The sequence below is a fragment of the Strigops habroptila genome, chromosome 11, assembly GCF_004027225.2.
Source record: "Strigops habroptila isolate Jane chromosome 11, bStrHab1.2.pri, whole genome shotgun sequence".
Lineage (NCBI taxonomy): Eukaryota > Metazoa > Chordata > Aves > Psittaciformes > Psittacidae > Strigops > Strigops habroptila.
This window is the reverse complement of record NC_046360.1, coordinates 11,530,529-11,549,891: the sequence shown is the minus strand read 5'-3', so window position 1 is coordinate 11,549,891 and position 19,363 is coordinate 11,530,529. Positions and strand designations below refer to the sequence as shown.

Genomic DNA, 19,363 nt, shown 5'->3' with positions numbered 1-19,363 from the left:
TGCCCAAGCAGATATCAGCACCCTCAGATCCTACTCCAATTCTTAAACACCAAGAACTAGGACCTGCATGCTGCTTCCCTTTTCAGACCAGACAAGGGTGAGTAGAAAGAGATCTTCATGTCATGCTGTTTAGGGCACACAGAAACTTCACCTGCACCTCCACACAAGGCTATCTGGACAGAGGGACATGCTGGAGTTTCCCAGAGCATGTCCCTGCTTTCTACCTGCTCTACTTGCTGTCCACCATCCTGCTCTTCCCCCTGGGGTCTGGCAGTGACCCCCTCTGTCAGCCAGTCATCCTGGCCTTCCCGTTCTTCCTGCTCCTGCTTAGTGACACCCAGTCTGTCCTGCAGCTCTTCAATCAAGCGGTCCTGGGACTCAGTCTTGTGCAATATGGCAGGGCCTAGTTTACGCCTTGGAGAAGGGTCACGATACATTGGATGCACATTCGCAGTCTCTTTTGTCCTCTTGATTAAAGATTTAATCTAAATGACAAAGGTAATAGTATCAGCAGAGAAGAGCAATGTCAGAGCAAGTCCCAAGATGCAACAACATAAACTCAAGCCATTAGTGACAACTGTGAGCAGGAGAGTGATGACATTTATTCCACAGTGCCAAAATTCCTCTTGGCACAGCCCAGAACAGTGAGTCAGTGCAAGGAAAAACCCCGTAAGGTTAATCACGGCAGCCAAAAATAACCATCTAGAAGAGGAAGGGAAAGATTAACCATCAGGAAGCCAAGATAGGAGGTGCAGCATGACCACTCCACTGAGCATTAAAGAAACCTCAGTGTCACAAGGACACCGAGCAGCCTCGCTGGTTTGCCCTTTACAGGCATAAGACTCTTGGTCCGAGCTGTGTGGTGCACAAAGTGTACTTTCCCGTACTGGAAAGAACAGAGCTCCACGAATGAGACCTAAAAAGGTGAGTGAAAGAACTGCCACTCCAAGTCAGGAACATCCTCCAGCGGCATGAAACAGCCCTTCTAACTTATCAGAGGCCTCAGTGGCCTGAGCCTTACCCCAGCTAGGGAATTAAAGTCTATTTCACAGGGAAGTCCCTGCAAATTGCCATGTTCTGTGCTGCTGACCAACATGCAGAAGAGACCACAAGATAAAGCAGAGGATTTCAAACCTCTGTGACATGCAGCTGTCAGTTACACTCTCAGAGCTGCATGCTGTTAGTGTGGGTGAGCCTGGGCACACTCACATCACGCACAGAATGTTAGTGTGCTGTCACAACAGTCCTCGCTAGGACTCATCCTACTCCTACATTCATTCAGTGCCTGCCTGTCCTGATGCAGAAATCCTCTCAATGGGCGGTTTGGAGGCGCATGGCAGATCCAATTCAGCTTTCCAAATGTTTTCAGGAGATTCCGGAGTGACTGCAGAGCTTCTGAACTGCTCATTTTCCTGGTCTCCTCTGGCTTTGTTTGTATTAGCAGTACGTGCCTTCTTAGGAGTTCTGTCTCTGCTCTGCCTCTTCTTGACCTGATCTGCACAGCCATCTACCTTGGTTTCATGCAGTACTTCAGCCTTTAGCTCCTGTCCTTTCTCCACTGCAAAGCCCAACTGTTTTTTAGTGTCTGGGAACACATCCCACCGATCCAGGGCAACAACAGAAGGTTCATACACAGGATTCAAAGTGCTGTCATTCTTTGCCTGTACCTCTGGCACATGGGCAGACAGCTCCAGGGCCCACAACTCATCTAAAGCTGTTTCTGCACTTTTGCCCTGGGAAGGAAGGGCTGAATTGTCCCTGAATGCTCCCTGCTGATCCAGCTCTTTAGGTATCTGCCCCCTTCCCTGACCATTTAAAGCATTTGAAATCAGAACACTTGAGATTCTGGGGTCAGTTCTCTGCTCCTTCCTCCCAGTCTCTTTCGCCAAAGTGTGCTCCAGGCCTTGTGCCTCCACATTAGCAGATCTACACAGAAGCTCCAAACTGGAAGCTGGCACAACGTGGGAAGCATTTCTAGAAGAGTCAGGCTTCCTGCTCAGCCTTGCAGAGGTCATCTGCTCCCCACGAGTAGCATAACCAGAGGAGATCCGTGGTGGGGGCACAGGGGCTGTTTGTGGCAAACAGGTCATTCGTGGAGGAGGAGTGGCAGGATGCCCTGAAGGAGGTAGAACTACAGTGTTACTGCCTTCCTCAGTGCAGGGGACTGCCAAGGGGGCAGATGTTGGCACTTCTGAGTCCCCACTGTGACTTGCAGAAGGGTGTTTGGAATGGGATAGCACCATTAAACTGTGAGGAGTGTTGCTGGAGTCTGCACTGGCTGAACTGGGAACTGGTTCTAGAGAGGGTTCAGGAATCAGAGACATAGTAGAACTGGTCTGCAAAAAGGAGACAGAAGGAATAAGGAGAGAAAAAATAAAAGACAGAGGTAAGGAGATGAAAAAAAGCAAAGAATTGAGCATTATAACAATCATGACCTCCAAATCAAAGAGCCATATTGATCCAAAGCCTTACTTCCAAGAGTAAGGAAGGAAAATGAGTTATCAAAGAGCAGAACTAGTATGACATTGTGCTGATCTTAACATGAGATTACAGGAGATGAAATTCTACAGCCATGGAGATCCTTTTCCTTTGCCCTTCTAAGTGACAGCTCATGTGTTCACCTTCAGCTGTGACGGAGTCATGCAGCAGCCACAGGGAAGCCAGCTACAAGCCTAGGAATGTCTAGACTGTGAATAAAGGTCATGTTAACTTTACTCATAGTTGGCATGTAAATTTTACATTTCAAAGCTGAGAAAAAGCAATCAATGAACAGAACAAAGCGCGACATTTTCTTCTTGATACACTAATAAAATGCTCCAGTTCGCTGAGTTCATGGCAGTGAAAACAAAGCTTCAGGGCATTCACAGCAGGAACAGCTAACATGGGCTTTGTTCTATTCACATCACTAATCTCACCTTCTAGAGACACATACTGAATGTACATAAGCCTGTCAGTCACTCCGTGCCCTTGTAAGCACTGCTTAGGTGGCTAGATTAGCCTCTTCCCCTTAGGCCAAAGACTCCACATTTACACTGTAATAAAATCAGTATTAACTTTGATCCAAAATACACTCTAATTAAAGCAGCCAATACAGTTTTTGGTTTTCCTTGACTTACAGGGTCTTTTGAAAACATGGGTTTTGAAAAGACTTAGGATCATGGGTCCTCTTTTCCCCATTTTCAGTGGTTCCTGGCTAAACTCTAGGAGACAAACTGGCATTACTCCTTTTTCTTTAAAAGGGAAAATCAAAACAGTGGCTTGGACAAGTTCACACAGCAGGTCAACCTAAGGCCAGTGCTGAGCCCTCTCAGTTTTAAAAACGTATCTACAAAGGATTTCCAAATCCAAGAGCTATCAAGACCTGCTCTAATTCTTAGTCACATTTTCCAAAGAAGCCTCAAGAAGTTGGATGTTTATACTCTAACGTAGCAGGGCAAGAACTTCCTAAGCCCATGTAAGGTATCTCAGCCTCTACTTACCTTTCCGAGATACTTATCATGAATAAAAGGATGAAATTAACGAGAACATGAACAAAATCTGCCAGTAGATGTAAGAGACATACTTTCAGCTGCTACCATCCTACAGGGTCAGGAGCTGGCAATACACACACAACAGCAGTGCCACAGGGAGACCGTGGCCAGAAAGGAATGAGCAATAGGTTAAATATAAGGAAGTTGTTCTTCACTGTGAGGGTGCTGAGGCACTGGCACAGGGTGCCCAAAGAAGTGGTAAATGCTCCATCCCTGGCAGTGTTCAAGGCCAGGCTGGACAGAGCCTTGGGCAACAGGTCTAGTATGAGGTGTCCCTGCCCATGGCAGGGGGGTTGGAACTAGATGATCTTAAGGTCCTTTCCAACCCAAACCATTCTATGATTCTATGAATAGGAGACCACAGTTCATTACAGATTGCTCCTCGCTTTGAGTGGCACAGCAAGACCCACACTCACAGCAGAGAGGAAAAGGACTAATAAGTACATTCAGTAGCTAATATGAGGGAATTTCCCAGTATTGCCTTCCCTCTGTATTTTGCCCAAGCTGGATGCACCTGTAAAAGTAACCTGGGTTTCTGCTGTGGTTCACGCTTAAGTTTCCAGACTTCCCAAAATGAAGTCAGTCATTTTCAAGGCAAGACTTAACGTTTCACTCAAAAGCAAGTATTTCCATCATATTAAAAATATATTAGCTCCCAAGTAAGAGCTCAACAGTAATAGAACAGTTAAATACAAGCATCTAGCTATGCAGTAAGCAGGCATTGTATTACACAGAAATGGAAGGGGTCAAAGAAACAAGAGCATTAAGTAATCTCAATGCCCACTGACTGATGAGCTAGATAACCAAAATCAAATGGATTCTGGAAGCAAAAAGAATGAGCAACTCATTAAAGCAAGCAAAAGACGATAAAAGGGTAATGTATTGGTCCATAATAGTACCTTTTACTCTGGCTATGAGGGAAATTAAACAGCAGTGCCTCCACTCCTCCAATCCCAATCTAGTGTAACTTCTAGTTGTACTAACTCCAACTGATTACACATCACACTCAGTTTTTCTGGCCTATTTCTTGCAACCACACACAGGTCTGGTACTCAAACAGGAGCCTTTCATCTGTCACCTCTGCAAAAAACACTTCTCTCCCTTACATCCTAGTACAGACTAGAAGCACATGTTTACAGACATGCTAAAACCACTGCTTGGCACAAACAGAGGAGGTAAAAACAAACAAAAAGGACTGAAGGGAAAATGAAGCAACATGGAGGACAGGAAAAAGGGAAGTAACTGTTAAAAACAGTCAATGACAATATTAACACAAGGAAAATGATCACAGAAACCACATACTTTGTGCTTCAGGAAGAATGTGTAGGCACAGACAAGCTCAATACCTCACAGAAATACTAAGGCTGTGTTTATAAAGCCCAAATCTTAAAATCTTGTTGCATTGCAATTTGCTCTCAGAGCTCAGCCAGACACTAAGCCAGGAAGGTGGGCAATATTACAGAAAGCAGCTAGTCTCTGTCATTTAGGTGTTACAGGAGTTGCACAAATATTCTAAAGCCTTTTCTCAAGACTGAAAAGCATTTGAACACCCACAGCTAAAAATGTCCCCTCCTTGTATCTAGCAAGGAAAACCTGTGCTGGGCAAGGTCGTTCTCAGTTGCCAAGAGCTCACCTAGGAGCAAAGGTTGGTGGCAGCAGCCTCACCCCCAGATTGTTTGCTGCGCCCTGATAAAAGCAGCTGGGGCACAAGGCCACGGTGCTCAAGCTCACACAGCATGCAGCAGGAGCAAGGCAGGGTATGCCAGCAGCACGGGTGGGAATTCACTCCAGCTTCACAACTGTGCAGCTTTTCAACCAGACTGACCAGAATCTTGTGGATATCCTGCACTCTACCCTAGGACTTGATATGGAGGAAAAAAGGCAACATGAAGGTGTCAATATTTGCAGTTGACTAAATACACACTACAGTAAGTCTAGAGAAAACAGTGAGTAACTCCTAGATTCTCACAAAATGAAGTACATGTGCCAGAAATGGCACACTGGACTCAATCCCAGCAAATGCAAGGCAAGCAAAGGCTTGCAGAGCATGCACAATTGCTGCTGGGTTCTGAACTCAAGCACTTGGTCAAAACTCAGGGTATTGTAACGACATCCATGAAACCCACAGCACACATCAAAAAAGCTCACATGAACAGTGGCACAGAGAAAACAAACAGCAAAGCCACCTCTGAATTTCCTGTCTACATCTCCTCACAAAACATCAGATCTGGCTGCCCCACCTAAAGTGATGGTAGGAGGAGATGGAGCTCAGCACAGACAAGAAACATGAAGCATGAGCAGGATCTTCCATATGAGTTAGAGTAAGGGACTTTCTCAGGATGAGAAAGCACTTGCACATGTACGTACAAAAGGCAAAGCCAACAATGACAACGAAGATAATATATTAGATGCTTGATTTCTCCACGTCTCTGAACAAATTCAAGTGGATAATTCAGTAAGGCTATAAGCAAAGCAGCTGAAAATGGAAAGTAAGAAAATATTTTTCATTTTGCTATTATTACGGGTAAATGAGCTATCATGAAAATAAGCTCCACAGTTAATCATTGAGTACAAGAATGATAACATACCTATTGAATAAAGTACAAGTTGTCCAAGTACATATGCTAAGTAGATATCCAAGTACCTTCATGTATCAAGATGACCATGGGCAGGTTACTCCTGAGCTTATCCTATTATGGGATTTTTATGTGCTACTTGTGACTGAAGTAGCAGTTCTTTTCCAACACAATAGTTTGGCTTCCAAAAAAGATTCTGAACAACACTTGTCATTCTCTGCCCCAAGAAGCAGCCCAGACTTTAATCCCATTTTGAGGTGAATAAGAGCTATTAAGATGGAAAGCTGTGAAGTCTCCAGCTGTCTGTTGCAAAGGCTTCAGCACTTGCTCCACATGCCAGGAGGATCCTCCTCAGGAAAAACACATCAGGGTAAAAATACCCTCTGAAGAGGAGGGTCAGCCCACAGAACAGAAGAGCCTGGTCTCTGTCAGTAAGCAGACTGATGTTCCATGCTCCCCTACCTCTTGTTAAGTTGTAGCACAGCAAAATAATTCACCCTGTACTGAGCAATAACGAAGCTCATTATCTTTGGCAAACAGACAAACTGCAGAGCCAAAGAGAAACAGACTCCAGAACTGCCTTACCCTGCCAGTGATGAAAATTTATAGGAGTTGAGAGCACCTACAGGAGCACTCAGAAAGCAGAAATACCATGACAGGAAGTTTCTCAGAGCAAGTTTGAGAGGGAAAGGAGGCATTTTGGAGACCAAACAAGGTCAGCAAATGTGGCTAACAAACAAGGCAATCTGGGGGTGGGGAGGAACAAGATGAAGTCTGAAGTTCTCATGATAGGGTACCTTAAAGTCAGAGAGAGATGCCATCAGCTCATCCAGTTCTCGTGTAGCTGAAGAAGCAGATATACGAGTCTGCTGCTGACTGGTGACCCGCTGGGGGCTGCTCACCTCGCCCTGGCTCACAGTGATTGCAGGGCTGACAAGGGGAGGGAAACAAAAAATGAGCGTGTTTAAGCCTGGGAGAGCACCCCTAGACTGAAAATGCCATAGCATGAGGAGTGTCATCAGTACTGCCCACCCTGGCCAGCCCTGCCCCAGACCAAGCTTCCAACAACACACACAGACCCTGTCTCTCTGCCAAGTCTAACGTGAGTGTGTACACACACCCCCCATCCATTAAGAAATGGATGATGACCAAACATTCATTTTGTCACACAGTGGATATTTGTGATCAGCTATAAATCTGAGTTTGAACAAGCCACCTCTTGTAACATGACTTATGTATTCTTTCATCCAGGAGTAGATAAAAAAGCACCAGCACCCTCATATACCTGCTTGATTTCTGACCCTTCAGACAAAGCCCATTTTCGGTCTGTCACTCTCCTGCAGCATCTGCCCCTAGTCCACAGTCGCTACTCCCCCAAGAGCCTGTTCCACCCCACCCAAGTGAGCAATCACCAAAGCACTACTCACACTGGGCTTGGCACAGAGCTCTCCAGCTCATCCAGCAGGCTCTCCACACTGGGACGCACATCTTCGATCCCGCGCGCACCATTTCGCTTTGGCTTTTCTTTTGTTGGGGGTGCAGCCTTCTCTACCACAGAGCTGCTGCTCTCTGGGACAACATAGTGAGGTCCAGTCATGCCGGGCAGCGATGGGCTTCTGTTGGCTTCATCTGAGAAAGGTGAGCAGGAAAGAGCCATCAGACCCCCAGGTCCATACATACATGTTGATCACAGGCAGGAGCAGCAAACTGCCCAGACATCTTGTGAATATCCACCTTTGAGGACAGTCAGAACTTAACAGCACAAGGGCCTGAGCAACCTAATCTAACTTTGAAACTTCAGTTAAGAGCCAGTTTTGAAGCTGGCCTTGCTTTGAGCAGGGTGCTGCACCACAGACCTCAAGAGGTCCCACCCACACTAAATGAATCTTTGACCAGGAGGTGGAATGAAATGTTGGAAAGAAAAAGCAGGCTACTATTTTGAGAATCAAACTATCCACTCATACCAAATCTCTTGCTATTTCTTACCTGCTGGGAAGCCACTGGTGGGATTATGTTGAACAGCATTCAGTTCCAGAAGAAGTCTGTCCAGTTCTGAGAGGTTGCTGCCTAGAGAGGAGCTGGTCATTGTGGGAGATGGTTCTGCAGACTTCTGCTTGTTTGGGAAACTAAAGACAAAAGGGAAATGTGAAACTTCCATGTCAAGATACAGCAGAAAGATGGAGGGAAACTTACATTAGGTTCACAAAGTTTACACAGTTACTGTTTTCTTTTCAAGCTGATGCTTTTAGCTCTGGAGGAAACAAGATGTGTGCTTAGTGAAATTACTGTAAGGCAGCCACATCTTCAGTTGTCAGTTACAAAGAAACAGCACTGATGGACAGGGCCTCAGATTTTAGGACTGTGTGCTGCACAGTCCTGTAGCAAAGAGTTAACCATCTGCAGATCCAAGACACACACAACAGCAGCAGAACCATTAGCTTGCATACAGGAAAATGACTTGTTTCTGCTGACATCACACCAGGCAGCAACACCCTCCTCCCTGAAGCAAGAGAATGCAGGTCTAGCAGAGACTGCAGAAAGAGGCAAAGTACAAACCTCAAGCTATCAACAAAGAGTCAAAAGCAGCAGGTTATGTGGTAGCCTCCTGCAGCACTCAAGGTCTCTCTGCAAGTCCTCAAACCTTTAATTTGGGGAACTCTAATCAATTTTTAAGACAGTAATTTGAAGCTATTTTCTACTCTATTAAACATACAAGTCTTGAAAGAAGTTTACCTGTGCACAAGTGTGTATAAAACACTGGCTGTAATTATGGCTTATCCTATATGGGTGATTCCATTTACTGCACACATAACTGCAAACTGTTTCAAAGCAAAACTTAGCACCGATGCAGTGGTTTTTATAGTAATCACACTGTAATAGCAGCCTTCCCATCATCAAGGACAGGGAAATTATATTCTCGTAGTTTTAGAATAAAGAAATAACTTTTAATGCTCTAGAGGTTTGTATTTTATCGAAAAGATACTTTCCAAATCCAGAATGGGAACTTCTATCTTGTGCACACTACCAGATTAGGCTGTTAATATGTAACAGGCATTAGGGCTCTGACACCTGTAACACCAGTGACAATTATGGAATTCCATAAGGGCAGTTACTATCTTTCTCTCGCAGTCTGAGGAGGGAATACTTCATCCAATCCCGAGCACCCAAGCTATAATGCGCACCAGAACCAAGCCATGCCTGACCCTTGTACAGGACTTACAGGCTGTAATTACCTCCATTATGTACTAATTGCATGCAGCCATCTGAAAAAAATGGCAATTACTGTCTCCATTGGGCCAGCTCTTGCCTCTACCCAGAATTAGTTCTGGTTGAAAGCAACTTCTTGCCCAGCAGAAAGAGCTAGGCATGGGTAGAACACGACACCAGAGAAACACCAGTCTGCACACTGTAAAAAGGTACCCGGGACAGAGTGCACTGTAGAGAGCCATCAGAGATGAAATTCTGACAGCCTCTTCCTCACTCATCCCCATGTCAGCAAAAAGGTCTGTCCTACCATACGGCACTCCTCCAACTTCTCGCTGTAAGAGCAGCCACCTTTGAAAGTATAAACTAGTTATCTATCTATCAATCATTTGCTGAAATGAAAGTTTAAGAAGTTTGAATTCAAGTCACTGCACATCCTGCTAGGCCACAGGTAATCGAGTTCCCTGGGATAACTGACTCCAAGGCCACTCTCCTCCTAAAGAACTTTTGTGCTGCTTAACAGGGGGATGGATTTGCCGCTTGTCTCTGGAGTCTATCCTTCACAACACAATCCAGATCCTGTTCTGTCTGACAGATCCTTAACCTCTTCTGCGGCTGAGCAAACCAAAGGGCCAGGTCAACATTTGGAGTGAGCATGAAAGTTACAGTGGCCTCTTACAAAAGAGATAATCAAAACCCACACAAGGCAACATAACACACACAGGGAGCAGTGTTTGTTTCCACTTATAGAAGGCAGCTCAAGCCACAGCAGGCCCAAGTTGTAAGTCAGGCTTATCTCTTAAAAGGACCAGATACCTGTAGACGTGTTCCTCTTCACTGGCACGGGGAGAAGGAGAGCTGAGCCCGTCTCTAGGAACAGAGGCACTGGAGCTTTTGGCACTAGAGCTGTATATAGGAGACTGGGACTGAGGCTGTGGAAATGAGATGTGCATTGGAAACAGAGAATACAAAGCAAATACATACACTACTACACTGCAACCCCGCGCATGGACATGGCAGAACAAAGCCCAGCAGCAGACAGAAACATCTGCACTACAGCCAAGCCAGCCTCTATCGGATGAGCTACACCAGCAACAACTGCTCTCCACTTGCTTCAGATTTGCCTATGAGTCGCAGATCTCTGCTGGAAAGCCCCTGTCTGTTTCCCACAGGCTACAAGACAGATGACTAACACTAATCTCATCACACCACCATCTTGTTGGAACAACGATGAGGGGTTTCAATAGTTAGCTCTATTAAAACCTCACACCTCCCTCCATTTCCCCACTCTGTTCATAGCCAAAGTCATCCTCACTTCTTGCTACTCTCCCCCCTCATCTACTTCCTTGAGAGATACTGCACCAACGAAACAAGCGTGCTCCCTCCCCATTCACACACATTCACTTACTTGCTGGTGGACGTATCTGGACACGTTGGGTTGCCACTGGTCTAAGGGGTCAATCACAGTGCCGTTCAGGGCCTCATTGGAAGGTGGCGGAGGCACTGGGGGTGGCACAGCAATCTCCTGGTACGTGTGGTTTCCAGTTGGATAGGAGTAAGGTGTTTCCTCCGTTAGAAACACTGGCCGTTTGGAGATATGGGAGGTGGTGGATTCCAGGTCTGCCAGTAAGGCATCTGCAGGGGGAAAAAAATAAGGTAAATTCCTGGACTACAGGTTTTTCTTTCTTCTCATTCAGGATATCTGTATCAGAAAGTCTTTGGGAAGACTTTTTATCTAGGGTGATCTGCTAAATGTCCTGGAAAACACCCCTTCAGCCCAGGACTGAATGAGTTAATCCAACTTCCAGTACAACAAAAACACCAAGAGGTAACAAAGCAGCCAGAAACCCTGTGTCAGTCTCAGAGTTTTGTCTTAACTGGAAAACTGCCCAACAACAGGGACCTGTATTCACTGCACCCTGCAGCAGAGCAGCCTAGGAGAAACCTGTACAGAGATCTACTTGCAACAGGATATTGACATAGACTAATTACAGGCCCCATATCATCAGAGAGTCATTTACCGTGGCCGCAGGCACTGCTTTCTGCAGGAAACAAGATCTCGGGAGGGGTTTTCTCCAGAGTCTAAGGTAGTAGAAGCAGCATGAAACTTTCAAATTAGTCCATCAGTGCGGCAGGAGTTTGTGTTTCAGTTTTCCTAACAAAAATCCCTCTGGATACATCACACAAACAGTTAACTAGCTTCCAGAGGCTGCCAGGTAAACGCCATTTCTTCTCCTGGCAACAATTCTCAACTTGCTGGGTGGAGACTGCTCACAAATTCCTGAAGAGAAGAAAAACTTCCACCAGCTACAAACACTGTCACTCATGCCAGGCAGAGGAACCCACGTCACAGCACCTCAGAGATTTTAAAGCAGAAAAGACGCTCCCCCTCAGAGGGATGGCACGAAAAGGCATTCCCACCTTTCCAGATCTCTCCCTTCAGACTGGCCTCTGCCCATTCCCAACCCTGCACTGCTGTATAGTGACTCACAGGCAAATCCTGAATTGTTGGACCTCCTGTCCTGCGAACCCACACTGCAGAGCCCGCTGCAGTCCCTGGTGGGGAATCTCCAGCCTGCACTCACTTTCTAAAGAGAGCCTGGCTGGCCAGGTGCCCGGCTTTCTGCTGGGGCAGCAAGCTCTGCTGCACACCTCTTTAAGGCTGTTAGAGAGGAGCTGGTTCACTAGGGACGTCAGTGCTCTTCATTATAAGAGCATCAGGACATACCTGGCAGGTCCCTTTGGAGATGTGGAATTCAGCCAGACAACAGTAACTCAACTTCCTCAGAATTAGGAGAGGAGGCTCTCAGAAACCCCCTGGATCTCCCTCCTCTCCCAACTGTCTTCAGGCAGGCTCAGTTAGCAGGATTTGTCTTTCCCCTCCTGCACACAGTACCTGCAGTCAGGTTTAGGGTGTGAGGACTCAGCCTGAGCGTAGCCATCACAGAGCATCCTCCTCCAGGGTCTCAAGGAGCTCAAGTTATCAGGTGGCACCAGAACAGCACCTAATTCTCGCCCTAATGGCTGCCCATCATCTCCAAGAGGGCAGGCACCTGCCAGCTCAAGCCACTTCCTGAGCAGAGCAGACCACACCAGCCAATGCACTCAGCAACCCTTCAAGAAAATACATTAAAGGGTCAGATAGAGGACAGTATCACTGCACTGCAATATGAGGAAGGTACTGCTTCTATATTCACCCTCTTCCACAAATCAAAGCATCACGCACGCCAAAAAGAATTCCTGCCCTCAGAGAACAGAATACATCCATTAGCAAATCAAATACTGTGTTAAATTAACTCTATACACCTTTCAGTTAGTCAAAAAGATGCTCCAAAGCATTTAAGCCACAGGCATCTTCCAAGAGGGGCCAAAATACCCCAGAAGCAGATTCTCTGGAGGGATACAAGTTTTCTGCAGCTGGGGAAAAATGAACTTCATCTTTTTACGCAAATGAACAGCTGGTGGATTCCAGAATGAAAGGCACGTACCTCAAGGAAACTGCTGAAGAGCTGCAATTCCTTCGACCAGGCAGGTCCTATGACTGGAGGTTTCGTGCACACAACCTCCAAGAGAAGTGCTATCCCAGAAGGTGTGGTTTTCGCTTCTCCCCACCAATGACAAAGGCAAAGCAAACTCCACCAGGAAGTGAAAATCCCATGAGGGTGCTGACTCCTCCAGCCCTGCAGAGGGGACCCAAAGCACTTTTCCACCCTCCACCCCCAGCCCTTGCTGCAGGACAGGCAGATGTAACCATCTTGCCACAAAATTCCCCCCCTCGGCTCAGTGCTGCGCTGAATGAACCATCAGGCAGAAAACCAGCACGTTTACTAACGGCACAGAAGAGAGGAGCTCAGCTACATTTACTGGTTTACTTTTACTCGTCCGCAGAAGAGCAGCAGTCTGGAAATACCAGGACCAGCAGTCTGCCCGCAGGTCGTGAAGGAGTTAAGGAGAAGACATTGCAGTTTAATGATTAACTTCCCCCATACCCTCCCCCTTCCTGACTTGAGCAAACAAGGCAGAGCTGAGGAATGGGAAGCAGAGGGAGGAGAAAAGGAATCACTGGGTTGCTCAAACTGCACTTCAGCTGTACAACTGATACTGAAGCAGCTGCACAAAGGCACCAACACACCCGGTGGGACAGGAGGAGCAAGGCCAGCCAGAAGCAGGACAGACTCTCACACACTGCTTGATGGGGGACAAAGGACCTCTCCTGGAGCTTGCTGGCCTCCATGTTCTGCAAAACCAGGGTCTACCCTTCTACTCCCCCATTGCTCACAGCCATGACAGCGGGAAGGTCTTTCCCATTCATGACCGTGCCCGTTGCTGCTTCCAGCCACTGTTCTCCTATCCAATCCCATCAGCGGGCACAGTTCCCTGAAGTTTTGCTGGTCTGGGAAGTTGTGCCCGTTCAAATGGTCCAACAGGGGCAGCAGAACTTCCCTGGGGAGGGCAGGGTGAGAGCTGTGGTGGCACAGCGCCCGCTCAGCCCATCCCACCTCATGGGCTTCACCCTGGAGAGGGAAGCAACTGCAACCCACAGGCACAGGCTGCAAAATCACTTCCTCGGAGGTCAACCCTAAGGAGTTCTGCATCCGGAAACCAAAACCCAACCCAAGCCATTAACATTTTACTTTCCATGCAGCACCTCATCCCAAGAGGTCCCAAAGCACTGTGCATTAATCTAGGATTTGTGCAACTTTTGAATGTTACCAGAAGAAAAAGTGAAATAAGAGACAGGGGAAAGGAAAGAGGATTTATTAATGGAAAAAGGATGCATTGCTCTCTATCCTTCTTTCCAAAAGGGACCAGAGAGCCGTAACCTGATGAACTGTAACAAAGCTGCCCCATCCCTGGCCAGGTTGGACAGGGCTTGGAGCAACCTGGTCTAGTGGAAGGTGTCGCTGCTCATGGCAGGGGGTTGGAACTGGATGAGTTTTAAGATCCCTTCCAACCCAAACAAGGCTGGGATTCTATGATTCTATGAAAGATGCTGTGCCTTGTGCAGCGCTGCACCTCACATTGCAGTATTGAGTTCATTACAATGACTGCTCCTTAAATAGAATATTAAATACATCAGAATACTAAAGGTTCGATCAATTTATTGGGTAATGAAGCGTTCCTTCCCAAAGGCGACTCCTGAGGGTCAGTGCTGCAGGAGGTGTAAATCAACCAGTTAGTCCCCCACAACCCGTAGGAAGCAGTTGACTGGATCATCCTAATGCACAGACCAGTTCCCACAACCACCAGCCATCAGAGGGCACCACCACATCCTTCCATGGACAGACAGATGAAACCCAGCAGCAACGGCCAACTTGGCAGTAACTTCAGTCCACTTGTTCATCCCCATGGAGTCAAGAACCTGTCCCTGTTTCAGGCACACAGGAATTTTCTGCCGGTGCCACATGTGCTGCAGCATCTCAGGGGCTATCACCCAGTACTCTGGAAACAAGCACAAACTGACCTCATCACAGTTTTACTGCTGCCCCTAAAATACTACAGACTCGGCTCTAGGAGGCAGAATCTCCCAAGGTTAAAAGATCAGAGATTCATTTATCTCTAGAGAATAGATTTAACCCTATTGTGGCAATAAAGTAAAAGAGACAGGGTTATACTAGATCTTCAAGCCATTGCTCCTCCACAGGATCACTCTTCCTTCCACTCTCACCATGAGAAGAAGCTACTAACAACCCACAGACAACTCACAGACACGTGAATGGAGTAGAATTCAGTTTCCAAAGACTCAGTAGGGCTCAATCCACCCACAGGCATGGGCTGTGTGTATAGAAATGTGTATTTTCCCCTCTATTAACAGCATGCTGCTCAGTGGGGTGTGGAAGAGTGAGGGATACTTGCTAAAACACCATCAACCCAGATGCTCCTGCTTGTCATCATGATGCTGGGGCAGTCACACAGCTGATAAAACCCTAACTCACTGTCTGCTGCAACACAGTGCATCTCAATGTGTGATACCACCACCTGGGTACTCCATGGGCTCAGGCAATTTGGCCAAGCACATGGTATAACTGCATGCAAAGATGAGACTGAGGCACAGAAGGACAGAGCCCTCGTCCCTACACTAGGCAACCCACACACTCAATTGAAATCATACTCATGCCACTAAAACCACATCCTCCCCAGTATGGGGTGACACTTGTGTTTGCATTCAGGTGGTTTTTCTACACAAATTTTCCTGTGGAGGAGGGACAGTTAAAGAATGTATCACATTTGGTACCTTTACTCCTATAAAGCACTCCAAGACATCTGGAGGCCCAGATACATTAGTTTGCCCCTCTCTCCCTTGCCTTCCTTTTGCCAAAAATCATTGTTAACTATAAGGTTCTTGGGATTCTGGTCTTCAAATCCCACATACAGCTTTGCATATACATTAGATATGTATGAGTGGGTCTTAATAGCAACTGCATAGCTTCAAGGTAGTTCCCAGCGTCTGCCAAAGCTCTGCTAGTCACTTAGACAGCGTGGGATAAGACCTCTGCAGCTGATGTCCAATGCACTGAACCTCTCAGAAAATAAAATGCCTTTTACCAAGAAAATCAGCAAGATGAAAGAGCAGGACAATACCTCTGGGTAAATCCGATTTACCAGCTCAAGCTGCACTGAAGAGAGTAATCATCTGTCAAGTTATATACTGCACATTCCTGCGCTATCTCCCCAGCCCACACCTCTGTCAGGCTGAGCAGCAGCTCACGCATTCCAGGGGCTCCAACGCAGGCTCCTCTGCCACCGCTGCATGTCAGCACTCGCTGTCCTGCAAATGCAGTGTCCTCCAGCAGAAACAGCCCTGTGCTGCCCCAGGGGCACATTCTTCAGCTTCTCACATCCCAGGTTTGGTTGATAAAGAGCAGTAGGGATCATAACACAGTTCTGAGGTACAGCACAGCAAAGGATAACACAGGGCCCCTTTGTACTGATGCACACATCAAGCCGTTGTCTATAAATCTGAACCACACTCAGCCCCCTTAAACAGAGTGAAGTTATTAAAAAAGGAAAGGTATTTGCATGTATCTTCCCAGGCATTTCAAAACATTGTTCAGTCCCCTCTTCCTGAGCCTTCTGTGCATCTCCAAAATGCTCCTGGATTAGGTGGCACAGAACACATCATGAACTAATTGTGGAGAAACCTACATGACAAGGCATCGACAAATTCGTATCTGCCAACTGGCACCAAGCAGCTTTTTAATGCTAATTTTTCCTCAAGCAGTAAATAGTTTTCCACTATTCTATTCATAAGCAGTCTAGGATTTTTTTGGTTTTAACTAAGGCAATTTAGAGAAATCTAAATTTGCTTTCCTCTGTTAAGGAGAAGCCTTCTACTACCGAGTGTCCAGCACAACTCTAGCCTGTGTGAGGGCTAGAGAGACACAGTACATTCAGTCAGCTCAAAGATGACAGCATTAGGGCCAGAAGAGAGAAAACTACCTCAGATTTCCATATGCAGTTCATTTCTCTCAAGAACAGAGGATGAGCTATTAAGCCATGCTGACACAGCAAGTCAGAGCATTATCAACAGAGTAAGTAGATCAAAAGGATGGTGGTCACATTCTCTTCTACATCTCATGTACTGCTGGGGAGGAAATGGAAGCATAACTGAGGCACAGCACTTCAAATGCCCCAGATATCAGCCTTTCATTTTGAACAGCCCAAAGCCACATCTGCACACCCATCAAACTGCACGTTGCCTGGAGCTCTGCTTCTGCATGGGACATCTGGAAAGTGAGTGACACTGGCGACAGGATTCTTCATCCAGCCACCACACAGAGCAAACGCCTTCAGCCACAGAGTCCCAACTCCCCCAGCATCTCTACTGCCACATGTCACAGCCCAAGCACAGCACCGTGGGTGTGATCACGGGGTGCCCACCACGGGTGATCAGGGTGAGACAGCTGAGAACAAAGTACAGTATTTTCTCTAATGCAGCTGCACAGAACAAGTGTCTGCACCTCCCCTGTTGTTCCCCACACCTCTGTTTACACGAATAACTAGAACTGCTACAGGTTTTCCTGGTTTAAGCAGAAGATTCCCAGAGGATTGGCAACTGGAAATAAAAAGCAAGACAGCCATAAGGGCAGGTCCAAATGAGGACACGGATTTTACAGAATAATCATGGCTCACTCAGTGTAAGACAAACTGCAGACCCTCATTTGCAGAATGACACACCATTCTCCAGTCCTTTTTCCCTAATACCTGCAAGATGCTGAATTCAGATCCTTGATTTTGTCTGTCCCCTAAAAGTTCTGCATCTCCAGAAGTGAACCCTGAGCTTGCAAACTCATCTGAGCAGCCTCTTTGCAAAATCCCTGAATCCAAACTTTAAAAGCTTCCTTAGGTTCAAATAAGTCTTCTCCCCACCTCCAGGAGTAAATACAACTCCAGCTCACATATAGGGAGACAGCTCGGAGCAGTAACCCAATCCCTGGCAAGACAGTTTTACGCTGTGAGTAACTGCAGAGGAATGGGGAGCTTGGGTATATTTATCCTGTTAAATAGCCTTTCAAAAGAAACATTTGCAATGCTCTAGCAGAGCTGCATCCAAAAGACTTGTTGGAGCCTTACCACAGGGCTTCTCACTGCCCTTGAGCAGGAGTCTGGAAGCGGTGGGAAGCCCCAAAGAGCAACACTGATGACAGGAATTCCCTGTTTAGCAGCTGCTTTAACTTTCCTCAGCAACATGGAGGAGCATTATCAGGAACAGGAAAACACGAACAAACAGGTGAATGCAGGCACTGACTTCCAGGTAAAAAAAAAAATGTAGTAACAGGCTCTTAAGGCATTATATTGTCATCAATGTTTTTCAATGCAAAAAGATCAGAGACTACAAAAGCAATAAAATACAAAGACTGTACTCAAAGCAAGACCTTAAAAATCTGAAGTGCAATTAGATGTTCTTAAAATCCTTAAGTTCTCTGGTTTGCATATATAGAAAGCATGTAAAACAGCTTGACTTACTTTCCAAAACATTTGAGAAGGACACATTTAAAAGTTTTCCAAAATGTAACCAATCTGGTAGTTAGAATGCAGGACACACAACAGCTCTCAGCTCTCTTGTGAAGCACGGACAGATTGTTATTTAAGATACAGAACAACTCTAAGCACAAAAGATAAGTCATCTGCCAGACCTAACAACTGCTGGAGTCCCAGTACAGAGCAGCCACTGGTATTTTTACTTCACAGACCTGCCTAGAGGAAGTTCAGATGACATAGTCAAAAAATCATGTAGTTACTTGTTTAATGTATTCCAGTGACTGATGTTATTCGAAGCCTTCCGCTTTCTCATTATCAAGGTATTGGTGCAAGTCATGCCTCGTGTCACTGCTCAATAAAAAGAATATCCAAACTAGTATCAACGCATGCTGTGGGGAACTTCAACAGAAGACAATATCCACGAAACCCTTGAAGCTTCTCTGTTCTTTGAAACCAATACTGCCCCTTAGAATAAGCAAGACTATGTATTTGTGGCAATGATTTACAAAGTTGTGTGGGTGCTTCAGAAAATCTTAACAGCAAAAGCAACCATCTAATAGTTGTTATGCTCAGCTACGCTAGGCTGCAGAGACAAACTAAACAAGAATTCATCCCGTGACAGACAGAACTGCTTTCAAAATCATGTGATGGCAGCCACCATGAATCCTATCTATGCCATAACCCCAATAGAGACAGCCAAACCAGTTAGCTTCCCCCAGTACGGCAGCCCCTGCACCCAGCTCTGACCACTACCAGCAAATATCTAAACAAAGACAAGACACTGCACTGTGAGATGTGGTCTACACAATCAGCTGCAGCAATCACTGTGGTTTCCTGTCCCAGGCACTGAGATCCAAACTGGAGATTTGATTCCAGAGCTTGTTGCCAACTAACCAGTCACAACTAATATGCACTACTACTACCCCAGGCACAGGGCTGTAAAAGTGTGCAAATACAGCCTGTTTAAAGCAATTTCAGTAACTGCTTAGCAATAACTACTCACTGCACACTGGGGGATGAAATGCAAACCCTCTGAGTGCTCTGGCTGCAGTTTCAGCCGAGCTGACACCA

At 46.3% G+C, this 19,363-nt stretch overlaps 1 protein-coding gene across 2 annotated transcripts in view; it reads right to left on the bottom strand.

Annotated features, from left to right (window-relative positions):
* PXN (paxillin) overlaps window positions 1-19,363 on the bottom strand; it is a 46,084-nt gene that overhangs the window by 9,751 nt on the left and 16,970 nt on the right. The window contains exons 1-6 of one of the 2 annotated variants that reach the window (XM_030502065.1): window positions 12,799-13,304; window positions 10,719-10,945; window positions 10,127-10,242; window positions 8,093-8,232; window positions 7,534-7,735; window positions 6,904-7,036 (exon numbers count right to left, since the gene is read on the bottom strand). In XM_030502065.1, the coding sequence (XP_030357925.1) occupies window positions 6,904-7,036; window positions 7,534-7,735; window positions 8,093-8,192 (435 nt within the window). In that variant the 5' untranslated portion in view covers window positions 8,193-8,232; window positions 10,127-10,242; window positions 10,719-10,945; window positions 12,799-13,304. Of the gene's footprint in view, window positions 1-6,903; window positions 7,037-7,533; window positions 7,736-8,092; window positions 8,233-10,126; window positions 10,243-10,718; window positions 10,946-12,798; window positions 13,305-19,363 lie in introns of those variants that run through there. The other variant, XM_030502064.1, reaches the window with a different exon arrangement.